A 25811-nucleotide genomic window follows, 5' to 3' on the forward strand; every position below is an offset into this window, starting at 1 on the left:
TGATTCTATAATCCCTAATTATTCAGAATTACCTACAACAAAAGCTATTAATATTCAAATGCAAATACAGCAAAAGTACTTCAAAAGATCCAACATTTTACTGTTACAGACATGAGACATGAGTCTCAGAGGAAGGTTTCATAGGTTGCTATGGCCAGAAAATTACTCCCTTTGTGGCCAACTCCGTAATAATGAAATTCTTTGAATTTAGTAACGCTGGTCCTCGGATAAGAAACATGAAGTCTATCATGAGGCCCAGAGTCCAAACATTTCATACTCAGGACTGGCCAAAGCTTCTCCTCTGCGGGTGTAATTTCATCAGTGTGGGTCCCCTCCACACTGCAGTGAGATAACTCAAGTAAGAACACAAAAGAACACAAAAAGGCTAAGTAACCTTTCAGTAGGAAAGGTACTATGGATTCAGCAGACTTTACTACTAGCTCTTTTCAACAGACTTCCTACTCAAGCTCCCCTGTAGAGAAAACAGCAATAACCTATATTTGTAGAGCATGTATGGCCATGAAGCACTTTGTCTACTTTGCTTCGTTTGATACTCACAACCACTCTACAAGTCAGGCAATGCAAATATCATTATTTCCATTTTACAGAGGAATACATATTAGCTAATTATTTCATTTTTTCTTATTTATATACTTCAACTCTGACTTAAGAAGGCCCAGGAAAATTCATTTAACAGTACAATTTCTTCTTCTGCCTAACCAAAGGCAATACTTTCAGCATCTGTACCGAGGTGACAAAGATTTCAGTTTAGATGAAATAACGTTGTTTACATTTAAATGAGATGCTATTGAAGCTAATGTTCGAGTCCTAAGACTAGAATATATCTCTAAAATTGAAATTAAAGAAAAAAATGGATGTTTGTTTAATTGAAGTGAACTTCAGACCTCAATCAAAGCTTTAGAAACAGTGCAGTTCAAAAGAAAAACAAACAAACATTTTTATTGCTTTAAAGACACCTTACACAGAGCAGATAAATGGCAAGACTGTTCACAAAAAAGGGATTTTATTGATTCTAATTAAGCACAAATAGACTATTATATTTATCTCATCAGTTATAAAATTAGGAAATAAAGTCTCTAAATGACACTACAACTTAACAATGGATAATTTACAAGAAGTAGAAAAAAATTCCATTTAAGTTAATACTTTTACTTGGCTGTATGTAAAAATTGGCAGAACCAAAATGGATCATTTTTTTTATCTGATTCAGCATTCATCTATCTTTCTTACTTAACTTCAGAGTAAATGAGGTCTAAAAATTAATTCACTATATAGGCCCCATCAAAGATTGATCAATAAATGGTGGTCATGAAAAGACCACTAGCCTGGATATCAAAAGACCTCGGCTCAAGTTCATGTGACTCTAAGCAAGTCACTTTCCCTCTTCTAAACTCCATTTCCTCATCTAGATATCCAATATCGCTACCAGCTCTTAAATTCTATAAGAAAGAAAATAGACAAGTCTATCAATTTGGTTAGTTATATTCTTTTGAGTGATAGTTATTCACGTAAGCCATTATAAGACATTTCCCTTTGTTTCATCAGAAATATCAGCTAGCTTGCTCTATGAGTGAAGTAGCTCAAAGCAGGTTGTGCTGAGAAACTGATTCCTTAAATCCTGGAACTGATATTTTAAAATATACAACTAAAGGGTTTAAACAGAGACTTTCATGGTTGCATCATAAAAAGTTATCCCTGGTGCTCAGTTTCCTCATCTGTAAAATGAAGGGGCTGGACTACATGGTCTCTGAGGTCCATTGAACTATAAATCTGTGATCTTATGATATATTGGTTTTTTCTATCACGGAAAAGAAAGAGTTCTTTGTTTTTTACAGAAGTAGACATAAACTGATTAACATCTTTTGCAAATAAAGGGGACCTAGATGAGAAACAAAAATATATAGAGAATAGTCTTGTCTCCTAACTATAATTTTCTGTCCATTGGAGTCTCTCCTAACTTTCAACTTCCCAATCAGAAAGTTCAGGTACCACTCATATCTTTCTACCAAGGAAACTTGTTGTCTATATCTCATATTTTGGCAGCATTTTATCATATAATCTTATGTTTAAGGGGTATCTTGTATCCCTTAAAAGAATGCAGTCTGAGATTAGGGACCATGTCATATATTTATTTCCTATTTCTTTATAGCATGTGGCACTGTGCTGAGTGCCACTATAGGCACTCAATGAGTGATTTTGGAATTAAAGTGAAAACTTTAGTCATAGTCACCTTTTTTAATATAGTAAATACACTCAATTACTAGTCTGCAGTCAAATTATTAAAACAAAATGGAGTAAAAGAGCATATAAAAATCAATCTAAATTCTTTTTAGTCATATAATGGATTATTTCTTCTACTCAGTTACACTAGTAACTACAGTAATAATAATTATTATAGCTGATATTTATATAGTCCTACGTAGTTTGCAAAGTACTTTATCTCATTTGGGCCCCCAAGCACTCCAGGGAGGTTAGTATTATAGGTATTATTATTTGCATTTTCCAGATGGAGAGATTGAGGCTTTGAGGAATTAAGTGACTTGCCCCCAGGTCACAAAGAACATATAAGAGGCAAAATTTGAACTCAGATCTTCCAGACCCCAAGACCAGGATTCCAAGTACACCATTTTTCTAGAAGGAAATCAGTAAATAACTTGCAAAACAGCATCATTAGAATGCAGAATTTAGAATAAAGCTCAACTATCCTTATATAGATAAAAGTCTACAGACTTTTATCAAGTCACTTAACTCAGCCTTGGATTTCTCATCCACAAAAGAAAAGAATTTGGACTAAATGATACCTAAGGGCCTTTCCAACTCTAAAATCTCATGACCTTTTATTATGGTATATGCTGAAATATGCTTGCACCTTCAAGTAACTAAAAGATAACATTATCTCTTAACCACATCTGCCTTTAAAAGTCATTTTATTTCAAAGTGAATTTGTTTTTAGAGCAATAGGAGAGCTCTGTCTCTAATCTGAATAAATTTCCTGCATGGTGAAATCTATTTGGCAACATTACTAGTATCTGACAATTATTGAACAGTATTTTTTCTATAACCTACTTAGCTGTGTCAGCTCCACTGGTTATTAAGGTGTTAATCAAAAGCTCATGACCATATCTTGCAGCCACATGGAGAGGGGTGTTGCCATCCTTATCCACACAATCAATTTCGCCTCCTGAAAGAGAGATTTTAATATAGCATAATGCAAAGATTTAGAGTGATTCCAGGGCTGGATGATGTTATTTATACACAGAATATCCATTTTTTTTTCCAACCTAGTGTGCATCTTCAGTCCTTAAGGTAAGGCATCACATTTTATCAGAAAGTAACAAATACTTTTTATGGGTACATAATCAAGTAGAGGTATAATATTAATGATGAAAAGTATACACATGTATGTGGGGAGATACAGAAGGAGAAGGAGGGAGAGACAATCTGTGAGGACTACATTTTACAATCAATGTCTAATCCAAAGAGACTGTGTTAAAAGTTCCCCTGAGGCAAGTCTCACATCATCACAACTGTATTTCTACCCTAAACTAAGAATGTAACCAAATTTAATAAAAAATGAAATGTTGAGGCTTGCTTCATCTCAATATTTACCTGCTGGTGCAAAAACTATAGAAACAGAATTATCTTAAAATATAATGAAATGATCTAAACTATTAAAAAGGAAAATGAAACTATTTTAACTACTTAGCCCAAGATACAGTCTCCAAAGAGGTCTTTTCCAATTCTGAAATTCTATGGGTCTACAAGAAACCTGCAAAAGTATGCAGGGTAAAATTGAAATTAATACAAATTTTATTTTAATCATCTGTCAGTGCTTTAGTAGCATTTTTAAGTGATATAAGAGGTTTACAATGCCAGTCATGAAAATAGTCGCCATCATCAAAGGTCTAAGAGAAAAAGTAGAAAAAGAGAAAGCAAATAAAGAGAGAAGAGAAGAAAAGGTATATTCATATAATAAATATTTATTGCATGAACGTTGTGCATAACAATAGAGAGAACTGCCTGGTGAAATCCATGGTGAAAGCTGAGCAAAAGGTTGTAAAGTGAATTAGAATGAAGTCAAAGAGAGAACAAGAAAACAGGTACTAATTTTCAAGTTTATCAGTTTGTCTGGATGTAAACTGATTTATATTTTTAAATATTATTGAGTATTGAACCATACCAAGGAAGCACCCAGATTTTGATTATCCAAAAAAGGTTACTCTTGATGGTCCAGTTTTCCAACCATTTTCCAAACAAATGGCCGAGGGCACCAAAGAATACCACAGATCAGCTGGCAAATCATGCTTGACAAGTCAGTTAACTTTGGGCAAGATAAGAGAGCAAACCCTCCCCCCCGCCACCACCAAATGTAAATTTCTGAGATTTCATTTAAAAACTTCAGGGTTCAGAAAATGATCAGCAAAACTCTCCCAAATCTTAATCCCATTTACTCATTCTTTTATTCAACACAACAGCCAAACTGGCCTGGTTTCAAGCTATCATTTTCATCTGTATACTTGGAGAAGTAAAAGACCCTTAGGTGAATATGAATTTATGATTGTAATCAGAGTTCATAGAAGACATGGAAGAAAGTCAAGTCAAAATCTAATATCAAAGACTGGATCAGGAAAATATCATACATAAAGAACAAAAATATTTAAGAAATGACTCCCAGTAGCTGAGTAATACATGTTTATTATGTCTTACAGGAAGAGGTAACTTAAAAGCTGTTTACTCTTCCCTGGTGAATTCTATAGAATCTAGGATGCTTCTCTACCCTTATCAAGCCACTCATCCAATCAATTTCTCTCCTCCTTTTCATCAGAGGCCCTCACTCCATTTTTTTCACTGAAAAAAAAAACTGAGGCAGTCTCTAGCAATCTCCCACTCCTCTATCAACAGTGTGCTGTTGGAGGCAGAGTCAAGATGGCAGAGTAGAAAGATGCATATACTCTAGCTCTTCCCCCACAGCTCATAATATTCCTGTAAAGAATGACTCTCAACAAATTCTAGAGCAGCAGAAGCCACAGAACAACAGAGTGGAGGAGACTTCCAGCCACAAGGTGACCTGGAAGGCCGTCGGGAAAGGTCTGTCGCACAGGATGCGGAGTGGAACCCAGCCCAGCCTTAACTGCACTAAGCAGGGAGAAGGGCTGGAGCAGGCCTCGGGGGTGGAATCCCCAGTGCTAGCAGTAGCAGTGGTTCACAGATCCCTCAACCCACAGGTACCAAAGGTCGGTGAGAAGGTTTTTTCAGCTGGCTGAGAAGGGAGCAGGGTCCCCCCATAGCTCTAGCCCAGGCAGTGGTGGCAGAGGCCTCAGCGGGCAGCAGTGGCTCCCAGGGCAGGCAGCAGCCAACATCCATTGTTGGAGGCCTCATGATAAAGCCCCTGGGGGAATTGAGCAGCTGATCTGAACCTCAACCCTGAGTGCTGGCGTGGTGGAACTGGAGGTGAGGCTGTTGTGGAGAGGAAATTCTACTACTCGCAGATTCTGAGCACCAAAGTTTCTGGTTGCTCCCAGATCAGTGTGCAGGCTTGATTGAGCCACCGTGGAGGAACTGAGATCTTACAGAATATACCCTACTCTTGACAAAGAATCCAAAAATTAAGTAACTGGTTGGGAAAATGTCCAAAAAAGGGAGAAAAAATAAGACTAGAGAAGGTTATTTTCTTGGTGAACAGGTATCTTCTCCCATCCTTTTGGATGAGGAAGAACAATGCTTACCACCAGGGAAAGACATAAAAGTCAAGACTTCTATATCCCAAACATTCAAAATAAATATTCAATTATCTCAGGCCATGGAAGAGCTCAAAAAGGATTTTAAAAATCAAGTAAGAGAGGTAAAGGAAAAATTGGGAAGAGAAATGAGACAGATGCAAGAAAAGCAAGTCAACAGCTTGCTAAAGGAGACCCCAAAAAATGCTCAAGAAAATAACACCTTTAAAAATAAGCTAATTCAATTGGCAAAAGAGGTTCAAAAAGCCAACAAGGAGAAAAATGCTTTAAAAAGCTGAATTAGTCAAATGGAAAAGGAGGCTCAAAAGCTCACTGAAGAATATAGTTCTTTAAAAATTAGAATGGAACAGACAGAAGCTAATGACTTTGAGAAACCAAGAAATCACAAAACAAAACCAAAAGAATGAAAAAATGGAAGATAATGTGAAATACCTCATTGGAAAAACATCTGACCTGGAAAATAGATCCAGGAGAGACAATTTGAAAATTATGGGACTGCCTGAAAGCCATGATCAAAAAAAGAGCCTAGACATTATTTTCCATGAAATTATCAAGGAAATCTGCCCTGATATTCTACAGCCAGAGGGCAAAATAAATGTTGAAAGAACCCACCTATCACCTCCTGAAAGAGATCCAAAAAGAGAAACTCCTAGGAACATTGTAGCCAAATTCCAGAGTTCCCAGGTCAAGGAGAAAATATTGCAAGCAGCTAGAAAGAAACAATTTGAGTATTATGGAAATACAATCAGGATAACACAGGATCTGGGAGCTTCTACATTAAGGGATTAAAGGGCTTGGAATAGGACATTCCAGAAGTCAAAGGAACTGGGATTAAAACCAAGAATCACCTACCCAGCAAAACTGAGTATAATACTTCAAGGGGAAAAAAATGGTCATTCAATGAAATAGAGGACTTTCAAGCATTCTTGATGAAAAGACCAGAACTAAAGAGAAAATTTGACTTTCAAACACAAGAATCAAGAGAACCATAAAAAGGTAAACAGGAAAGAGAAATCATATGGGACTTACTAAAGTTGAACTGTTTACATTCCTACGTGGAAAGATAATATTTGTAGCTCTTGAAACTTTTCTCAGTATTTGGGTAGTTGGTGGGATTACACACACACACACACACACACACACACACACACACACACACACAGCAGAGAGGGAGACAGAACACAGGGTAAGTTGAATAGGAAGGGATCATATCTAAAAAAATAAAATTAAGGGGTGAGAGAGGACTATGTTGGGAGGAGAAAGGGAGAAATGGAATGGGGCAAATTATCTCTCATAAAAGAGGCAAGAAAAAGCCTTTTCAATGGAGGAGAGAGAGGGAAAAAGTAAAGCTTACTCTCATCACATTTGGCTCAAGGAAGGAATAACATGCACACTCAATTTGGTATGAAAACCTATCTTACAATACAGGAAAGGAGGGGAGAAGGAGATAAGCAGGGTGGGGGGGATGATGAAAGGGAGGGCAAATGGGAGGAGGGAGCAATTAGAAGTAAACACTCTTGGGGAGGGACAAGGTCAAAAGAGAGAATAGAAGAAATGGGGGACAGGATAGGATGGAGGGAAATGTAGTTAGTCTTACACAACATGACTATTATGGAAGTGATTTGCAAAACTACACATATATAGCCTATGTTGAATTGCTTGTCTTCTCAGTGGGGATGGGTAGGGAGAGAGGAAGGAAGAGAAGTTCGAACTCAAAGTTTTAGGAACAAATGTTGAGTACTGTTCCTGCATACAAGTGAGAAATAAGAAATACAGGTAAGGGGGTATAGAAATTTATCTTGCCCTTCAGGGCAAAAGAGAAGATGGGGATAAGGGAAGGGAGGGGTGTTAGAAGGGAGGGCAGATTGGTGGAGGGGATGATCAGAATGCTTGGCGTTTTGGGGTGTGGGGAGGGGAGAGATGGGGAGAAAATTTGAAACTCAAAATTTTGTGGAAATGAATGTTGAAAACTCAAAATGAATAAATTTTCAAAAATTAAAATTAAAAAACAAACAAACAAAACACCAGTGTGCTGCTGTTGCCACTATCATTGCTGCTGCTGTTACTATTACACTACTAGTACTACCACCACTGCTACTACTACTACTCAGGCTGCTGCTGCTACTACTACTGGCTAGTTGGCATTTATGTAGCACTTTAAAGTTTGCAAAGTGCTTTATAAACATTATCTTATTCTCATAAAAACCCTAGGAAGTAGCTGCTGTTAGTATTCCCACTTTATGGCTGAAGAAACTGAGGCAGGCTGTGTTCGATCTTCGTTTTCAAAGAAGACTGTGACATCAGAGAAATGATGCCATGACTTGCATGTGACTTTGTTCTGAGTGAGGGAGGGTTGTGCAAAGTCACCAGCCTCACTTTCTCCTCCTGAGCCATCTGGGTCCAGTGACCAGATATTCATCTAGATGACTGGAGACAGCCCAGGATGCAGTGGGAGACATTGGTCCCTTTAGACCAAGGCCTACTGAGGTACTCATTTACGGTGAGGTAATGCCCATTCAGTGAATAGGCCTGTTTAAGAAGTAGTTGGGGGATGGCCCCTTTAATGAGGCAAAGAGAAATAACCATCTCAGGCTGTGAGGGAAACATCAGCAGTTACTAGTGATAATCACTCTGAAACCAGGAGGGTCCAGAAAACAGCCCTTAAGTGGAGCTTGGGCAGGGACCTATTACTGTCCAATCTATGGGCTTCAGGAGGTTAAGGGACTTGCCCATGATCAAAGAACTAGTAGGTGTATGAGACTGCATTTGAATTCAGGATTTTCTGACTTCACTCACAACATAGCTGCACTTACTATCCACCAGACATTTTGCTAAGTTTTAGATATACAAAGAAATGCAAAAGTACAAAAATAGTCTCCATGAGGAGCTTACATTCAAATGGGGAGGATAATAGATATAAACATATGCGCATACAAAATACACAGGGAAGACAAAAGGTAACCTTAGAAGGGAAAGTTAAAGAGCCTTGAAGGGACCGGCAATGGCTTCCTGTAGGAGATGAGATCTGAGTTCAATCTTGAAGGAAGTCAGAGAGTGGTTACAAGGAGGAAGAACACACAACAGGAGGCATGGGACATAGTGAAACACAAAGGTTTGGAGATTGGAAATAGAGTGTCCAGTGCAAGAAATAGTAAATATATCTGTATTGGTGGGTTATAAAGGGAACTGGGAAGACTAGAAGGGTAGCTAGTGAGAAAGTTGTGAAGAGTGCTAAATGTCAAACAGAGGAATTTCTATTTGGTCCTGGATGTAATAGGGTACCACTGAATTTTATTAAGTGGGGAGCAAGGAGGTGTCTTGTCAGGTTTATCCTCCAGAAAAATTACTGTGTGGAGTATTTGTTGGAGTGGGGAGAGACTTGAGGCAGAAAGTCAATTAGAAGTCTATTGTAATAGTTCAGGTAAGAGGCAATGAGGAACCGAAGTTGACTGACCACTGTGGGATCAGAGAGAAGAGGGGCTTAGTCAGTGGTGTGCTAGAAAATGTCTGACAACCAGTTCTCCAGGGGAAAAAACCATACACATCCTTTACTGCTACATTGTTATTATTATTTCAGAAGTATAACAAGTTTGCATAGGCTTGGCAGCCATTCTGCCATTTTACAGGTTGCTGTGGCCAAAAAATTCATCACCTGGTGGTCATCTACTGGAGATAGGCCTCTTTGTACTCAGTTAGGCTAGCACTTGGATGGCAGACACAGTCACTTGTCAGGAATTTAAGTGAACTTGGCCTAGTTCAGAAGAACCTACCAGTCGTGTGGGTCTGAGACAGCCTTCAAGGGCCCATGGTCACCTCTACGTCACAATGAAGCATTTGTGGAAGACTTGAGAAGGATGTTTGTTACCGCATAAACTGTGGAATTTGTTCATTCGCTGCCAGCCAACAAACATACCACATTTAAGATTTGGAAAAGACTATTTAAAACACTATTTTAGTTAGAAAATTGAAAACTATTTTAATTGATTCCTATGTATGACACAAAATTACAAATGACTGGAACATCATATACCTTTCTCTTCCCACAAATCTTTATTTTTATATGTTGTAAAAATAATTATTTTTCTGCTCTTCCAAAGACTTAGAAGCAATTATTTTATCTGATTGAATTTAGAAGTAACAGTTTTTATGTTTCCTAAAAGGCATCTCTAGAAATAGGCCTTCACCTACCAACCATGGGCACCACAGAACTAAATAAGGAAGGGCTAACCCAACAAATAAAGCCCAAGGCTCTTTTTAACTGATAACAAGACATTTGTAGGACCACATATACCCGAAGGACTACTGAACTTTAAAACAAAACAATGATAACTCTTTAAATAATTGGTAAAGAATTTAAAAAAAACATGTCGGAAAGTAATAGAGTTCTATATCAATGGTTGCCAGGTTCTAAGATTTACAAAGGAAGATGGGATCCCTTATCCCAGCCTCATAGACAGCCACGCCTCATTCCCTTCCTTTCCCTCACACAATGCACACACACACATCTCTTTGTGCTCCAGTCCTGTTTCATAAGGCCCCACTATGAGGACTTTGGGACTCAATTGTTAATTGCTTTCAGATAACTGGAAGGGTGTGTAGGAAAGTAAAACGGAACATTTCTGAGGGTGGATGATTAAGGAGAAGCAGGCAAAAATTTTTTAGTGCTAGCATAATTACTAATGTTTTCAAGGTCACTTTGAAACTTGGAAAAAAATTTAAATTAATTTTCTTTTTCAGAGATATTTATTTTTCTGTGATGAAAAATTAGAGCAAATATTAAAAAGTAAAACCATCTTATGATTAAAAGTAAGGACAATGTTTCATACTATGAAATATTTTGCTAACTTAAAATTCTGTTTGTTTAAAAAATCCTTGGAACATTCAACTGCAACCCTTTGAAACCTGATTGAAATGCAAATGAATATATTTAAATCTTCACTGAAAGTGCAAGTTAAAAGCTTAATAATTGGTTAAAGAAAAACAAATACTGGAGTTTTTCAATATGCATAGCATGTAAACTACAGAGTGTCATAGTCCATGGAATAGCAGGAAAGATAATTTATGTAACATTATCTAATTATCCATCTAAAATTAGAGTTTTATTGAACAAACAAGAGGGGTCATCTTAATTACTTGCCTCACAGGCATTCCACACCAAAAGGTCACAGAAAGTCAGAATGAGTAATCCCAGCCTTAGCTCTCCAATCTTCCTTCCAAAGCCTAATTTATTTTAAACCCTCTGTGAAAAAAACATTCATGAACTTTTGTAACCTGTTAGGGACAGTTTTAAGCATCTAGAAGCCAAAACTGCCGGATAAAATACAGCCTCAGATTTTCTTAGATTTCTTTGTCCCAAGCTGGTTTCTTCATCAGATAAGACAGCATTAGGCTCCGACAGAAGAGCACAGGATAGTGTCATACGTAATTAAATACTCACTCCAATACTCCCATCACTGACTGGAAAAAGCAGGAGGTGTTCCTATCATTTCCACTTTCCAGTCAATCAACCCACAAGCATTTATGAAATACTTACTACTTTCTAGAGCCAGCTAGGTGGTGCAGTGGTCTTTTTGAGTTCAGATCCAACCTTAGACACTAGATGTGTGACCCTGTTCAAGTCACTTAAACTTGTTTGCCTCAGTTCCTCATCAGTACAATGGGCTGGAGAAGGAAATGGTAAACCACTCCAGCACTTCTGCCAAGAAAACCTCAAATGGGCTCGTGAAGAGTCAGACAGGACCTGAACAACAATAACGTGCTGGGTGCTAGGAATACAGACACAAAAGGGAAAACAGTCCTTGACTTTAGGAGGATGAATAATATACCCAACTTAGAGGATCACAGATTTGGAGCTGGAAGTGGTATCAGAGAACTTCTAGTCCAGGGATAGAGGACACATGTGGCCTTCTAGGTCCTAGGGTGCAGTCTTTTGACTGAGTCCAAATTTTACAGAATAAATTCTTTTATTAAGGGGATTTGTTCTGTGAAGTTTGGATTCAGTCAAAGGGCTGCCCTTGAGGACTTAGAGGGCCACATGTGGCTTCAAGGCTGCAGGTTCCCCACCTCATTCTAATCCAAATTCCTCATTTTACAGAGGAAGAAACTGAAGAACAGGGAGAAATGTGACTTTGGGAAGATTAAATAAGCAGAAAGTATCCAAGATGGGATTTGAAACCAGGTCTTCTGACTCTAAAGTCAAAAGGTTTTTCCCACTACTACACTGCCTCTCTTAAAGTGCTATATCATTGAAAGTCACTGTTGCATAGAATTCTATATTTAGGGCTCAGTGGAACCTTAGAGGTCCATTTTCCCATCCCTTCATTTAATGGATGGAGGACCTGAAGCCCAGAGAATTTAGATGATTTGCCTGTGGTCACACAGGCAATATACTAATCAAGGCAGAGTCACTTGATCAGGTATAAGTGAGCTAGGGGTTCAAAGATGTAAATAGAAAGAGGAAAAGTGTATTAGACATGGAGGGAGAGATTGTACAAAGGCCCAGAGGTGGGAACTTCAGATATTTTCAAATAGACCATTTTGAATGGAAGGTAGAGTATTTGAGAGGGAATAAAACTTGAACAGTGTTTTTAATGAAAGTAACTAGTAAAATATGTACTCTAAGAAACAGGAAAGGGTTATTCACCAGTCCAATAGCCACAGTCAATTAAGAGAGAGAAACAGGATACTGTTCAGTAGTTGTCTGGCTACTTTGTCCTAAATTTTTGTATCAGTGGCCATGAGGTAACTTAATTGCTTTCAGGACTTGGGGAAAGGACTCTATTTTCTGGCCAAGCTCCTTTGATGTTCCTCCGAATGGGAATGAACAGGATCCAGACCACAGTGAGTGAGGAAAACCCATCTGTCATCCCTTACAGTGACCCAACCCAGCTGATTTGTACAAATTGCAGATGGACCAGAGGAGAGTTGAATCCTATAAAGGATGGGGGCATGAGGTACTGAAATATGTAATCTTGTAAGGGAGCCAAAACAGGAAGGAAAGAAAAAATAAACAATAGTCTCTTCCTCAGGAATTTTTAAATGCCAAATAGAGATATGTCCAGCTGTCATTTTGGATATAGGTAACTGTTAAGTAAGCATAGGCTTACCCTGCATAGCCTTATGGGAGTGAGTCTCCAGGTGGAATTCTAGATCTGAACTGAACCTTAAAATCAGCACTGCAAATGAAGGCCTCCACAAGGCAAAAATGTATTCCATCTTCCAACCTGTTCACTGATGCTTAAAATTGCTTTAAAGAGGGAAAAGTTCTTTTGTTGCACAGAAGGCAAGAATATTGACTTAAATAGCATTAAATCCTTTCTTATACATCAGATTTTTTGATAGAAAGAAGAACATCTCATCTGAAAATTCATTTGGGGGATGCTAGTGAGAAAAGGAGAAAGGAACTATTTAAGAACGAGAAGACTAGAAATATTAAAGAAAAATTTCACCCACTCTCCAGTTGTCTAAAGATGGTCCTACTGAAATAGCCTCCTAGGACTGACTGTCTGGACTCATAAGCCTAGGGCTAATCTTAAAGCTTCAAAGCTAACTGGTCTTGAGAGATGCTAGACAATAGTGAGGAAAAAGCACTACAGTTGAGTGTTACAAGATGGCATGATAGGATGATGGGAGCTAACAAATGGCCTATTAGTATAATTTCCATCAATTTTCACTACTTGGAAACGTGATGGGCCAATTAGATAGTTGTTTGGAGAGTTACTATAGGGAAGAGATAGAGGTGGATGGAAGAGATATTAAAATATTAGCATCATTACAAAGGAAGACCTGGTCCCAGACTGGGAGAATGATGTAATGGCTCACTGGAGACTCACAGCGACAGAAAAATGGAGGAATATGGGAAGAAAATATAAGATCAAGAATGAAAAGCTTTATGCAAATTTGGTTGAAAAAACATCCAAGATCAGAATGAAACATAAAGTAACATGATTCAGAAATTCTGTTTATCAACTAAAGCTAACCTGAGTCATAGCTGTTTAAAAAGGTATTAAGATCTTTTAGGTGTCTAACAGCCATAATTTAAGAGGAATGTGAGAAACAACATGTGTATGTTTTTGCATGGTGGGGAAAGGAAGGGAGGTGTGACAGTTATGAATGTGAAATCACAAATTCATACCAAAAAATACATAATTCTGACCAGGGAACATAGGAATAATGAGAATATATCAGAAGAAGTAGGCTTCCTAGAAAAGTATAAGTGGCTTTACAAAGTCTCCATAATTTGGAGTGTGTGAAAAAGTTTATATCCAAATTATGGTGACCAGTTATTTACCACTACAAATGAGGATAAAGCTACAGGAAACTTGGAAACTGATGGCAAAATCGTACTTTAATGAACCTGGCAGGACATCAAAATTGCTTATTAAATCTGAATTATGTTTAAATGGCAACCACTTGTGATGGTGAACAGAAAGGGTATTGTTTACTTTTTCTGTTTAACTATATCAAGAGCCTCAGGGTTCTCTCTACTAACAAACAGCATCTTGGTGGGGGAGATGCTTTTTTAGAAGCTTTTAATAATTTCTTTAAATGTGGGGCTCAAGGGAATAAAGAACAGTTTGGGGCACTGGAGCTCAGGAAGGTAAATGAAATTATGTGTGCGTGTATGGATGCTTTTTGCTATCTATAATCTCAGACTTCCCTTTTTTTCTATCAGTCCCTGTCCAGCTCTTCCTAAACTCCTATATGTCTCCTCAACTCTGTGCCTCGCTGAGACTCCCAGCACACAAATACAATTATAGGAGACAGCATCAATACTGAACAAAAACTATATCTTCATTCAACTAATAGTAGTATACAAAACTACTTTTACATATATTTATTATATATAACTATGTTATATATAACTTTAAATATGACTACAACAAAATGAAATATCTAAATTGATTAAATTAATAAATATGTAAAAATAAATTTAGATATATTTATAAATTATAAATTGACTCCTGAATGGACAAGGATTTGTCATTTGGATTTAATATAATTAATTGAAAAGAAATCAACAAAACCTGGTTATTGTTTTACACTCGTGATAGAAATAGTATAACTAACCACAACTTTGAACTGAGTTTTTCCATTTATTCATTTAAATAGGTATTTACTTGAATCAGGGAAGGAGTGCCATTAAGGCAACTAAGAAAATGAATACGCTCCATTTTGTAACCAGAAAAAGAAAACTGAGATGGTATGTTAAATGAGAAACTTATCAGATATCTCCTTTCTATTACTTTTTTTTTTGTTGATGTCCAGTTCAAGTCCTCTGACACACAAAGGTTGTGTTATTAGGGGCAAATCACAACCTCTCAGTGTTTCAAGAAATTTCCTAACACTTTAAGTTAGAGATAAGTTGCTGATCTGTAGCAGGAGACACCAGGGTTTCCCTAGCACTAATGAAATCATATTTCTAGACAAAAAGAAAAAGATATTAGAAACAGTTGAAGTAGAGAGGGAGAAAGGCATTAATGTATGTTAGTTGGGCCAAAATATATTCACAGATTAAAAAATTTTATTTCTAAAAACTATATTCACGATAACTATAGTTAAAAACCTTTCTATTTTAATTTTCAGAAAAAAAGATAAAGGGTAGGAAAATATCTGAATTAATGAAAGTTAAATCCTGAAACTCCATTAAAAATAAAATGTAATTTTATTAGAGAAATAACATATACAGAAAAGATAAACAAAAACTAGTATGGGAGTTCATTCCAGACATAGGCACAGGGGGCAGCATGAGCAAAGCGATGAATACAGGAGGGAGGAGGACAAATATTTCAGTTGGGGTGAAGGGTAATAATATGAGATAAGACTAGAATTCTGGGTAGGAGCCAGACTGTGGAAGGATTTGAAGGCTAGTATCAGTTTATACTTTATTTAGTAGACAATGGGGAGTCACTGAAGGTCTTTGAGTCTAGGAATGACATGGCCAGAGTGATGGACGTGGACGATTACTTTAGCAGCAGCATGAAAGCAGAATGGAGAGGGAACAAACTGGAATGAGGAAGACCAGTTATGACGTTGTTAGAATAGCCTAGATGAGAAGAGACGTGGACTTAAACTATGTTGTCTATAGTGGGCATAGAAAGGAGAGTTACTGCTGTGATAAACTACCTCGGAATGAGAAATTTATGGGATTTTCTGGCCCAAGTGCCATTGCATTTTCTGACTTGCTTTCCTCTGAGTCTCTTACCATTTCTTTCTTGTCTGAATAAATTTAACATAAATTAAGGGCAGAGGACCACGATTAATTCCAATTTCTGTAAATAAGTTAGACATGACCAATAAATGTGTATGACTTCATTTTATTATTTTAAAGTGGTCAATGGAGGGCCATGAGATTGTAAGTTCATCCTTTACGACCTCAAAGCACTTATACCTCTTTACCTTAGAACTTGTGTGCTTGAAAACTTCAGGTTTCTAATGATCATACTAATTATTTAGTATACATATATATGTGTGTATGTATGTATGTATGTACTTGGCATTTTTGAAAAGGAGCCATTTAAACAATCCTCAAAAACAATGAAAAGCAAAATAACAGTATAACCATCACCTTTGACTTTTAAATGAATGGAAATCAAAATCAGAAAGGGAGACACACAGAAAGGGAGACACGCTCTTACCATTCTGAATGAGGGTCTGTGATCGTGTGAACCTTCCATGGACAGCTGTCATGTGCAGTGGACTCTTTCCATCCTTACTCTTTAAAAAAGAAAGAGAAAAGATAATTTATTCATAAATCAGTGTCATCTAACATCCCTAACAATGTAACTGAGGAAATTTTGATTTGTTGCCATAAAGAAGCCTATTCATTGAATGGGTATATCTCACTCAAAGTGAGAATGTGATAAGACGTAGCCTGAAAAGGTCAGGGTCTCATATTACATCCTGGGCCATCTCTAGTTGTCCTGATGAATATCAGGCCACTGCACCCAGATGGATCAGGAGAAGAAGGTGAGGTTGGTGACCTTGCACAGCCCTCCCTCACTCAAATCAAAGCCACGTGCAAGTCATGTCATCATCTTGATGTCATGGTCCTCTTTGAGAATGAAGGACAATACAACAACTGAAGAAAAAATATCACACACAATTTTCATTCAAAAGCTTTGTCACAACAGAGAGACTAAAGAGAATTATGAAGGAGGAAGAGATTGTTCTATGAGAACTCTCAAGCATTTGTTCAATACTAAACACTTAGCTTTTTGTTAAAACCTAATCATATTTAGACTGTCAGAAACATAAAATTTTCCACTTTATAACTAAAGCACTTGGTGGGTTGGGGGGGGTATATGATTTACTTAAGATTGGAGATGAAGGTAGAAACTGCAATTTGACTTCAAATCTTTTGATTGGTACTATTTACCACAGAATATCTCCTAAAGGGACCTAGTGAAGAAGGTACCCTTAAAGTTTTTACTTTCCAGCTATTCTACAGTACATGAGGGGGAAAAAAAGACAAATGATGTGTTTATTTGTGGGGTCCTGTCTGAACAGAGGCTAACTCACTGGCTATAAATCATTGTCACATTTAACAACTGACCTGGGACCTCCTCCCATTTAATAAAACCCAACACTCCTGAAAAGCAGTATTTTTTTGTTGTTGTTTTAAATGAGAGGCCCTTATTTTGCTGGTCTCACTGGAATTCACAGAATCAACATATGAGAACCATTTGGTAGCTGCCATTTTGAGAGTACAGAGTAAAGGAGTTTGAATTTATAGAATACGCAAAAATGATGGCAATCCCTTAACTAGTCAGTCAAGGGAAATACTCTGGCTCAATGAGACCAAACCACAGATAATGGTCAGAATTTGTAAATTGTCATGAACAATTAACTTTATTAAAACTTTCAAATAAAATATCAGCCCCAGGGGGCCAAGATAGGATAGAGAGAAATTGCAAAGCAATATATTTAGGCTTGGAGAAAGAAAAATCTTCCTAACAATAAGAGAAGGCCAAAAATGAAAGGAGGTACCTCAGAAGGTAACGGAGGTTCCCTCTGACTGGAGTACTAAAGGCGAACACTAGAGGATCACTTGCTGGGTATGTTGTAGATGGGATTCTTGTTGAGGTTCAATAAGGTGCCTTATGGCACTTAAATTCCAAGTCAGACCCATTACACACAATAGTAATAATAGTAGAGATTATTGTAATAATAATAATACATTGAATATTAGGGTATCTTTCCTCTTGGGATTTCAGAGGGCCTTCACATCTTACTACATCTTTTAGGTCTTAATGGTGCTTTGTGCTTAATGGTGCTTGCTTCCAAAGCAAAGTTTAGGAGGTATAGTGGACAGAGTGATGAACCTGAAGTCAGGATGAGAAGAGTTCAAATCTTGCCTTAGATAGTATCTATGTTAGATAGTACCTTAGGCTAGTCATTTAACCCCCCCTGCCTCAGTTTCCCCATCTGTAAAATGAAGGTAATAATACCACCTAGTTTGCTTTGTGAGAATAAAATGAGATACTATTTGTAAAGAGTTTTGAAAACCTTAAAGCAACATAAAATGCTAGCTATTATTGTTATTATTATTGCTGATGTTAATGATGGTACTATAATGGGATCTATGAAAATCAACTGAATAAACTAAAGCAAAGTTGAAAATACTGGCAGATTTTTCCTTAGCATATTCTAATCTTGGAGATCCTCAAAACAGATAAATTTTCTAAAAAAAAATTTTCCAAAATGCATATGTTCGTATAGCAGTATGGTATGGTAGGAAGCATAAGTCTGGAGACAACAGAACCTGAATTCTAATCCTGGCTTCAATATTTACTATCTACGTGACCCTGAGAAAATCCTTTAATTTTTCTGGGTTGTGGTTTGCTCTTCTGTAAAATGAGGCCGGATTACATTATCTCTAAGGTCCATTCTAGCTCTATACTCCTATGATCACAGAAGTGCTAAAGGTCATGCAGATAGTTAGAATCAGTGGTAGGATCTGAATCCAGGTCTCGTGTGACTCTAAGTTCAGAGATCACTTCACTAAACCATGCTTCCTCTGAGGAAATATTGGTAACAATAAGGATTAAGGGCACAAGTCTAGCCTAGGCATCATTATTTCTCTAATTCTTGCTTTAATGGTATTTTCTTTTAAATTTAAAATATAGCATTAAGAGTTAGTTTTGATGCAAAAGGCATATTCCAAACAGTATGAATGTATTTTAAATCTCATCTCTAGAAGAAGTGCCTGATGTGGCTGATATCCTATAAGCCAAGGCATCAGCGTTTCCTGCAGTCATCGTGCTAGGAGAAGGTAACAGACCTCTAAGAGGTATGGCTTACAAATTCTGCCTTACTTCAATGACAGGAAATATCTCCTCTCCCTCATCATTGCTTCTTTTGCTGTACAGTGTTTGGACTTTAGTGAAGGTACTAACGAACACTGACAGAATGAAAGGCAGGAAAAAGAAGAAAAGATGAGCATATGTGGCTAGGACAAATTACTTCTAAATGTCAGAGGGACGGTGTATGCACCTTCAATGCCATGCTTATTTCAGATCCATCACTTCGCTCTTCTACTTGTGTTATATACCGTTAAGTCCGAGCAGGTGACCCTTGGGATATGCTCAAAGAAAACACTAGTTGGGGTATGAAGAAGGGAAGCTTTTTTTTCTGATGTCTAGTTTGCATCTTATGGAGCATTTATGGAAGGACATGGATAAGAAGAGAGAGAAGGTAAAGGTGGATTGCAATCTTGGAAAGATAAGTTTGGAGTCATATTGTGAAGGGCCTTAAATATCAGGCTAAGGTATTTACACTTTACAGAATTGTCAGAGGAGAGATCTTGCAGTAAACTATTTTGTAATTTATTATGTTTCTTCTATTTGTAAAGAATATCAGAACCTACATTGGGTTACTTGAAACTAGTCACTTTCTCTAATACAATATGATCAAATGTTAAGAGATTTGGGAGAGAAGCCTCCATACCACATGGGTGACAAGGAAAACTGTAAGATAATGACCAACACAGCAATCCTTATGTCTTTTCATCCATCTTTTAATTGCTGTAATTCATTTAACTGATCATTTCTAACTTTCAATACCAACATGAATTTGGTCTCCTGATAGTATCTGTCGAGAAGGATATAGTCATAGTGAATAGGTATAGGTATATGTAAAAACTAAAACCAGATGTTGAAAGGAAATTTTTTCATTTGGGCTTTCCCTCTGATTAATGGGGAAAAACTCAGGACAGAGAGAATTAAAAGGATTTTATTATGTCAAAGTAGCAACACATTGACAGGCTGATTGTTCACTGAAAACCAGCAAGGGCTTTAAGGTGGGGACAGCTTTTAAAGGTAACTTTAAGACAATCCACATAGGTCCACCTCACAAAAGAAGTGAATCTCAGCTCCTCCTCAAAGTAGCAAGGTAGCAAGAATGTGACAACTTGCAGGTAAGGGTACCTGAAAAAGAGCAGGTAACACAAAAACTGCCAACTTGGTGTCTCCTTCTCCACCAAAGCCTCACACAATACTCTTTGATAAGCAGGGATGGGAACAGGGTAACTAAGTCAACCTCACTTTCAACATAGACATCTTGCTTTGGGCAAACCACAATCCACTAATGACTCAAGATCAATGATTCTGAAAAAACAGTCCAGAAATAACTACTTGATACCTACTAGACCCAATTTCAGATCACAACTCCTACATCCAATTTTCTTCAGTGGCTTGTCTCCATCTTGCCCCAGTGCTAAATGCTTTTCAGTGTATGGAGATGAACTGCATTTCCCAAGATTCTCCCATCCACAATCCTGGGAAATTTCAGCAAGATTTGGCAGCTTGGTAGCATATCCTAATCTGTTTGAACACCATATGAGCTCTCTGGACTGTATCAGATCAGAGCTAAAATGAGTGCCTGAAAGTTAATAGTTTTGATAAGGAACATAGAGATGGACATGGAACAACACAATGAAAAATAGCCAAACTGGCTCAAAACTATATTTACATAAAATAATGCATGATGTAAAATGGAGCTTAGAAAGAGATTGACCTCAGAGTCAGGAAGGCCTGGGTTCAGTTCTCCCCTCTGGTACATACTGACTGTGAGAACCTGAGCAAGTCATTTAATGCCTTAGTGCCTCAAACAACTCTGTAGGGTTCTAAGTTTCAGAAAAGGTTACAGTTTCCATTGGTTGAGCATATTCCTCAATAGCTTCCCATTAACAGTGAAATCAGAAGTCTGGTAAAATAAAAATAATTACTCGACAAGCATTTACTAAGCGCCCCCTAATATGCCAAGCATTAGGGAGGCCAAATACAAGGAATAAAAAAAAAATCCCTGCTCTCAAGGATAATAATAACAATAATGATGGTGGCAAATGAAGACAAATCCTGGCCCCACTTTAGATAACAGCTCTCATATTTAAAACCATGATTAGTTCATAAGAGAAAATGGAAATCAAGAGGATTATTAAACTAAACTAAACTAAATTAAATAAGCACTCTTTCAGGAACATTTAATGGGATGGTAAAGGAAATAGTCTAAACCAGCACAGTAATGAATTTTAGATGTAGCATCTTTGCCACAGTTTAGGATTCACAAATAAATGGTATGAAGAAATGACTGGTATCACAATCTGGCTCACGCACACACATGCATGTCGCATGTCTCACACATACACACACACACACACACACACACACACACACATACACACACACACCAGGCATTATGAGGGCAAAGCAAAGCAAAGACTATATTCCAATACTACTTGATGGTGCTGTGGGTTGCATTAGCTTCAGTGAGGGGGAGAGGCCCCTGAAGGGTCATATTAATGTTTGAGGGCATGATGGGGTACAGACTCTGAGAACCTCCTTGAACTCCCCTCAGTCTTCCCACTTAACCTGACATCCTCTGGAAGTCCGTAAGCTTTTCATTATCACTATGCACAAATCTCTGTTCTACTTCCCATTCTTGATCCTATCAAAATCCCATTTTCCAGGCTACTGGCCACTCCCGTCAAGATCCTCCCAAGATTCTATCTCTCTCATCCCAGGCTACTGACCACTCCCATTAAGACCATCCCTGGAACCCCCAGACTACTAGGCCACCCTCAGATCCCTCCCAAAGTCTTTCTGTATATAAGATCCATCTCGCCTCCAAGAAGGTGCCCAAGTTCAATCCAGCTCAGACTCTGTCTAGTTGAAATTCTATCTGGCCCACTTGTTAAAAGAAGCATTAAAAATGCTTAGGCATTTGTCAACCCAATATGGTGAATCTTTAATAAACTTTGTTTTTCTTTGTTTTAAAGAAGGTTTGAGTAGAATTCATTAGGCAGGATCCAGAGTATTGGTCTTTTGGGGTCCCCAGCACTCTGAACCTCAACAGTGCATCTCTCTAATTCTCTAATCTGTCACATTAGCTCAGTATTCACCTTAATGAAATACTTTAGGTTGATTCAACCCTTCAGAAACTCAGGGTCCATAGAGAATAGTCACTGGGCAAGAATGGAGCACAGCCCAAAGTGGCTCATTGTTTAGATTAGATGGCTTAGAAGGAGGGTCTTCTCCTCCCAGATGGATATTTTTGTGATGTTAAATTGGGCCAGCTTTTGTCTCAATTCTTATGCAGCCCACAGTCATGGAATGGATGTGGCCACAAACAAACAGATCTGGGAAAGACTTCCCTTTAAAAGGGCCAAGGTCACCAAGTGCATTGTGGGCAATCATTAGTTAGGCTTGACTTTCGTCTTGCCATAGGACTTTGATGATTCTGGAGGAGAGAGTGAGGCAAAAAGCTTGGCTTCACTTAAATCCAATTCACATGGCAAGTCAAGACATCACTGTCTTGGAGAAGGATGAACAAGAATGACAAAACGACAGACCCCTCCTCCACAAACAAGATGAGTTTACCTTCTGCGTGACAGTACCAAGTGTTGCACTTGAAACTTTAAACTTCAGAGTTACAGCTTAAGTCAACATAAAATCTCCCAATCTAGGCAGCATGGCGTTCAGAGTAATCAATTGTGCATTTAGGAAGGCTCACAGAGTAGATGAGCAGCATCTAGCAAGTCTAAAAACCAATAGTTACCAATCCCCAAATACTCTGTTGGGGGGTGACACTCACCTGAACATTCACATCTGCCCCATTGTTCACTAACAGTTCAAGACAGAGAGCACCATGAGTAGAAGCAGCAGCAAAGTGTAGGGGGGTGAATCCGCTGGTATTAGGCTGGTTCACATTGGCACCATAGTCAATCAGCTCATTGACTACAGCGTCTTGTCCATTATAACAGGCGATGTGAAGTGCTGTATTTCCATAGACGTTGATTTCATCAATCTGCAAATGAGACCAACAGGAGGCAATTACAATTACTGAGGCCAATTTACTTCCTTTCATAATGAATAATGGCATATCGGTAGCAACAGGAAGGTGACTCCAATTAATCAACGTATATTATTCAGTACCTGCTCAGCACTTGACACTGTACTGAGGATGGTACAAAATTTATGATGAAAAGATATGGCCCCTACCCTGGAAATGCTTATAATATAAAATTAAGGATCAAAATAAAGCAAATGAGATAAAAAAGGAGCTTGCCAACATATGAGAAGAGGTCATTTTTCATAGACATTATTTACTATATTACCTCATTACCATGTATGAATATGTAGCACTAACAGTTTCTGCAACCCAGAGTGTACATTTTTCAGGAATAGGAGGTAGTGTGGTAGATACTGCACTAGACTTGACATCAAGACACTTCCAGATTGGCTTTCACTTAGTAGCTCCGAGTGACCATGGGTAAGTCCTTCAACCTCTCTGAACCTATTTCCTCATCTGGAAATAGGGATAGTATAAATGGCACCTACCCCACAGAGCTATTTATAATAAAGAACTTTGTAAATCTTAAGGTACTACATAAATGTGCCCTTGTTATAAAGGTGTGAGTTATTATTTCAAGAATATGCATAAATTCACATTAGTTACTGGTTTTCCAGTTAATAGGATTAGAAGACTGAGAGCTGGAAGATTCTCTAATCTAACCCTTTTTATTTTACAGATTAAGAAACTGAGGTCCAAAGATGTTAAAGGCTTTGAACCAAGTCAGATAGGTTCATAAGTAACAGAGATGGAATTTGAACCTCAAGTCTGGAATACTATTTACTATGCCCTCTATTTGAGAGGATTGTAAAAAACTTGTATGGCCACAAAGGCTTAAAGTCGAAGTTACATATTACAGAGTAGGGAAAAAATCTAGAGAAAGTTAATAGTAAAAATAAGGGTGGAGCTGAAGGGAGGATAAAGAAATGTATTTAGTGAACAGGAGGAAGACAATAGGAAGGTAGCTAAGGCAACTTTCAGCTGTTACTCTGAATCATTTCACACCAAGTTGTCACCTAGGAGCAGAGGGCAGAAATATAGCCTGCAACTGCAGTCTAAAATAGGGAAGCTAAGAGACCTTCCCTGCTGCTTTCATAATGCTGATCTCCCGTTTCTTCCCCTGAACTAAGGAAGCATAAGGGTGGGAGACCATGGAGGTAGAAGTGCTCTGATTGGATCTGGTCTCACCATTCTCTCCTCTCAGCAAAAGACACAGCATGGTATAGTGGGAAAGGGCACTGGATTCAAAAGCAGATGCTCTGGGTTCAAATCCCAGTCTTGCCCCGTACTATCTTTTGCTTAATCTCTCTGCCTCAATTTCCTTTTCTGTATAAAGAGTTGGATTAGATAATCTCTCAGGTCCCTTTCAACTTTAAATCCTATGATCCCAAAACTTCTACTGTTCTCCCATGCTTAGAAACCAGGATTTAAAAGATCAGAAGAGAAAGGGCCCCATAATTTTATTCAAACCATTATGAATTAAACAAGAACTCTTTCCAGGCACCCTAGTCAGTGTAGAAAGATGAGCTTTCTAAAAAAAAAAAAAAATTATTATACATATACGTATATATACGTATCTGTGTATATATACGTGTATATATATAGACTCTTGAAATATGGTCCTATGTTTAGAAGTTATGTTTATAATTTTATATATATATAAATTTTATATATATATAATTTTATGTATGTAAAATTATATATATATTATATTTTTATCTATAATATATATAATATTTCTATATATAATATATATTATAAAATATATATATAAATATATATAAAATTATAAACATAACTTCCAAACATAGGACCATATTTCAAGAGTCCACAAGTGCATAATATTATGGATCAAGAACCATTCCTGTAGTCTTATACCCACTACTAAAGAGGGCTGGACTTGAATTCAGAAGATTTAAGCTCAGATTTCATTTCTGCCCCTCACTTCCTTATGTGATCTGGGACAAATCACTTCACTTTGCTGGCCTCCTCTTCCTCCTCACATGAAGGAGTTGGACTGGGAGACCTTCCATGACCCTTCTAGCACCAAATCTCTAGTACTAGAAGCCCAAGGCTAATTCCTATCATCCTTGCATGTGATTTCTGTTTCAACATCTCTGTGTCTCCCAGGACAGCAAAGGTCAGCATCTTTTTGATTCTTCACTCCTTGGCAGGGCCATCTTTTGCCCTTCTACAGAACTGGAAAACGAAAACAAGCCTATAAGATGTTGATCCCTGAAAATGCAAATATGCTGTGTAATTTCTATAACAACAACAACAATGAAACATAAACACAGTCATCCATTTGTGAGTCATCCAGAGACAGTCCAGTGCTTACCTCCACCCCTAGATTGAGGAGGTGTTTAACCACATTGACTTGTCCATTGGAGGCTGCAGCATGCAGTGGGGTGTAACCTTTCTTGTCCTTGCATGTCACTTCCGCACCATGGTTAATAAGCAGTGCCACCACTTCCAGGTGGCCTTTAAAAGGATAAAGCCGCAGAAAGCATTATGACTATGATTATTTAGTTTTTTGAATTTAGAATCTTGAATGTTACAAACACCAAAACCGAACCCCCAACAATTCCATGTACAAAACAGAACAGGAAAAAAGGATTATGTGAAAATGCAAACCTCTATGAACAACAGCTTGAGTTTTTTTTAAAGTATATTTTTAAAAATGCAACGTATTACTTTCAGAAT

General features: G+C 37.7%; 1 protein-coding gene across 10 annotated transcripts in view; it reads right to left on the reverse strand.

Moving 5' to 3' along the window:
- ANKRD44 (ankyrin repeat domain 44) overlaps positions 1-25811 on the reverse strand; it is a 360684-nt gene that overhangs the window by 108158 nt on the left and 226715 nt on the right. For all 10 annotated transcript variants that reach the window (XM_072612776.1, XM_072612773.1, XM_072612772.1 and 7 more), the window contains exons 7-10: positions 25447-25589; positions 22851-23063; positions 16397-16475; positions 3088-3202 (exon numbers count right to left, since the gene is read on the reverse strand). In XM_072612776.1, the coding sequence (XP_072468877.1) occupies positions 3088-3202; positions 16397-16475; positions 22851-23063; positions 25447-25589 (550 nt within the window). The remainder of the gene's footprint in view (positions 1-3087; positions 3203-16396; positions 16476-22850; positions 23064-25446; positions 25590-25811) is intronic.

This window comes from Notamacropus eugenii, chromosome 5 (assembly GCF_028372415.1).
Source record: "Notamacropus eugenii isolate mMacEug1 chromosome 5, mMacEug1.pri_v2, whole genome shotgun sequence".
NCBI classification, from domain to species: Eukaryota; Metazoa; Chordata; class Mammalia; order Diprotodontia; family Macropodidae; genus Notamacropus; species Notamacropus eugenii.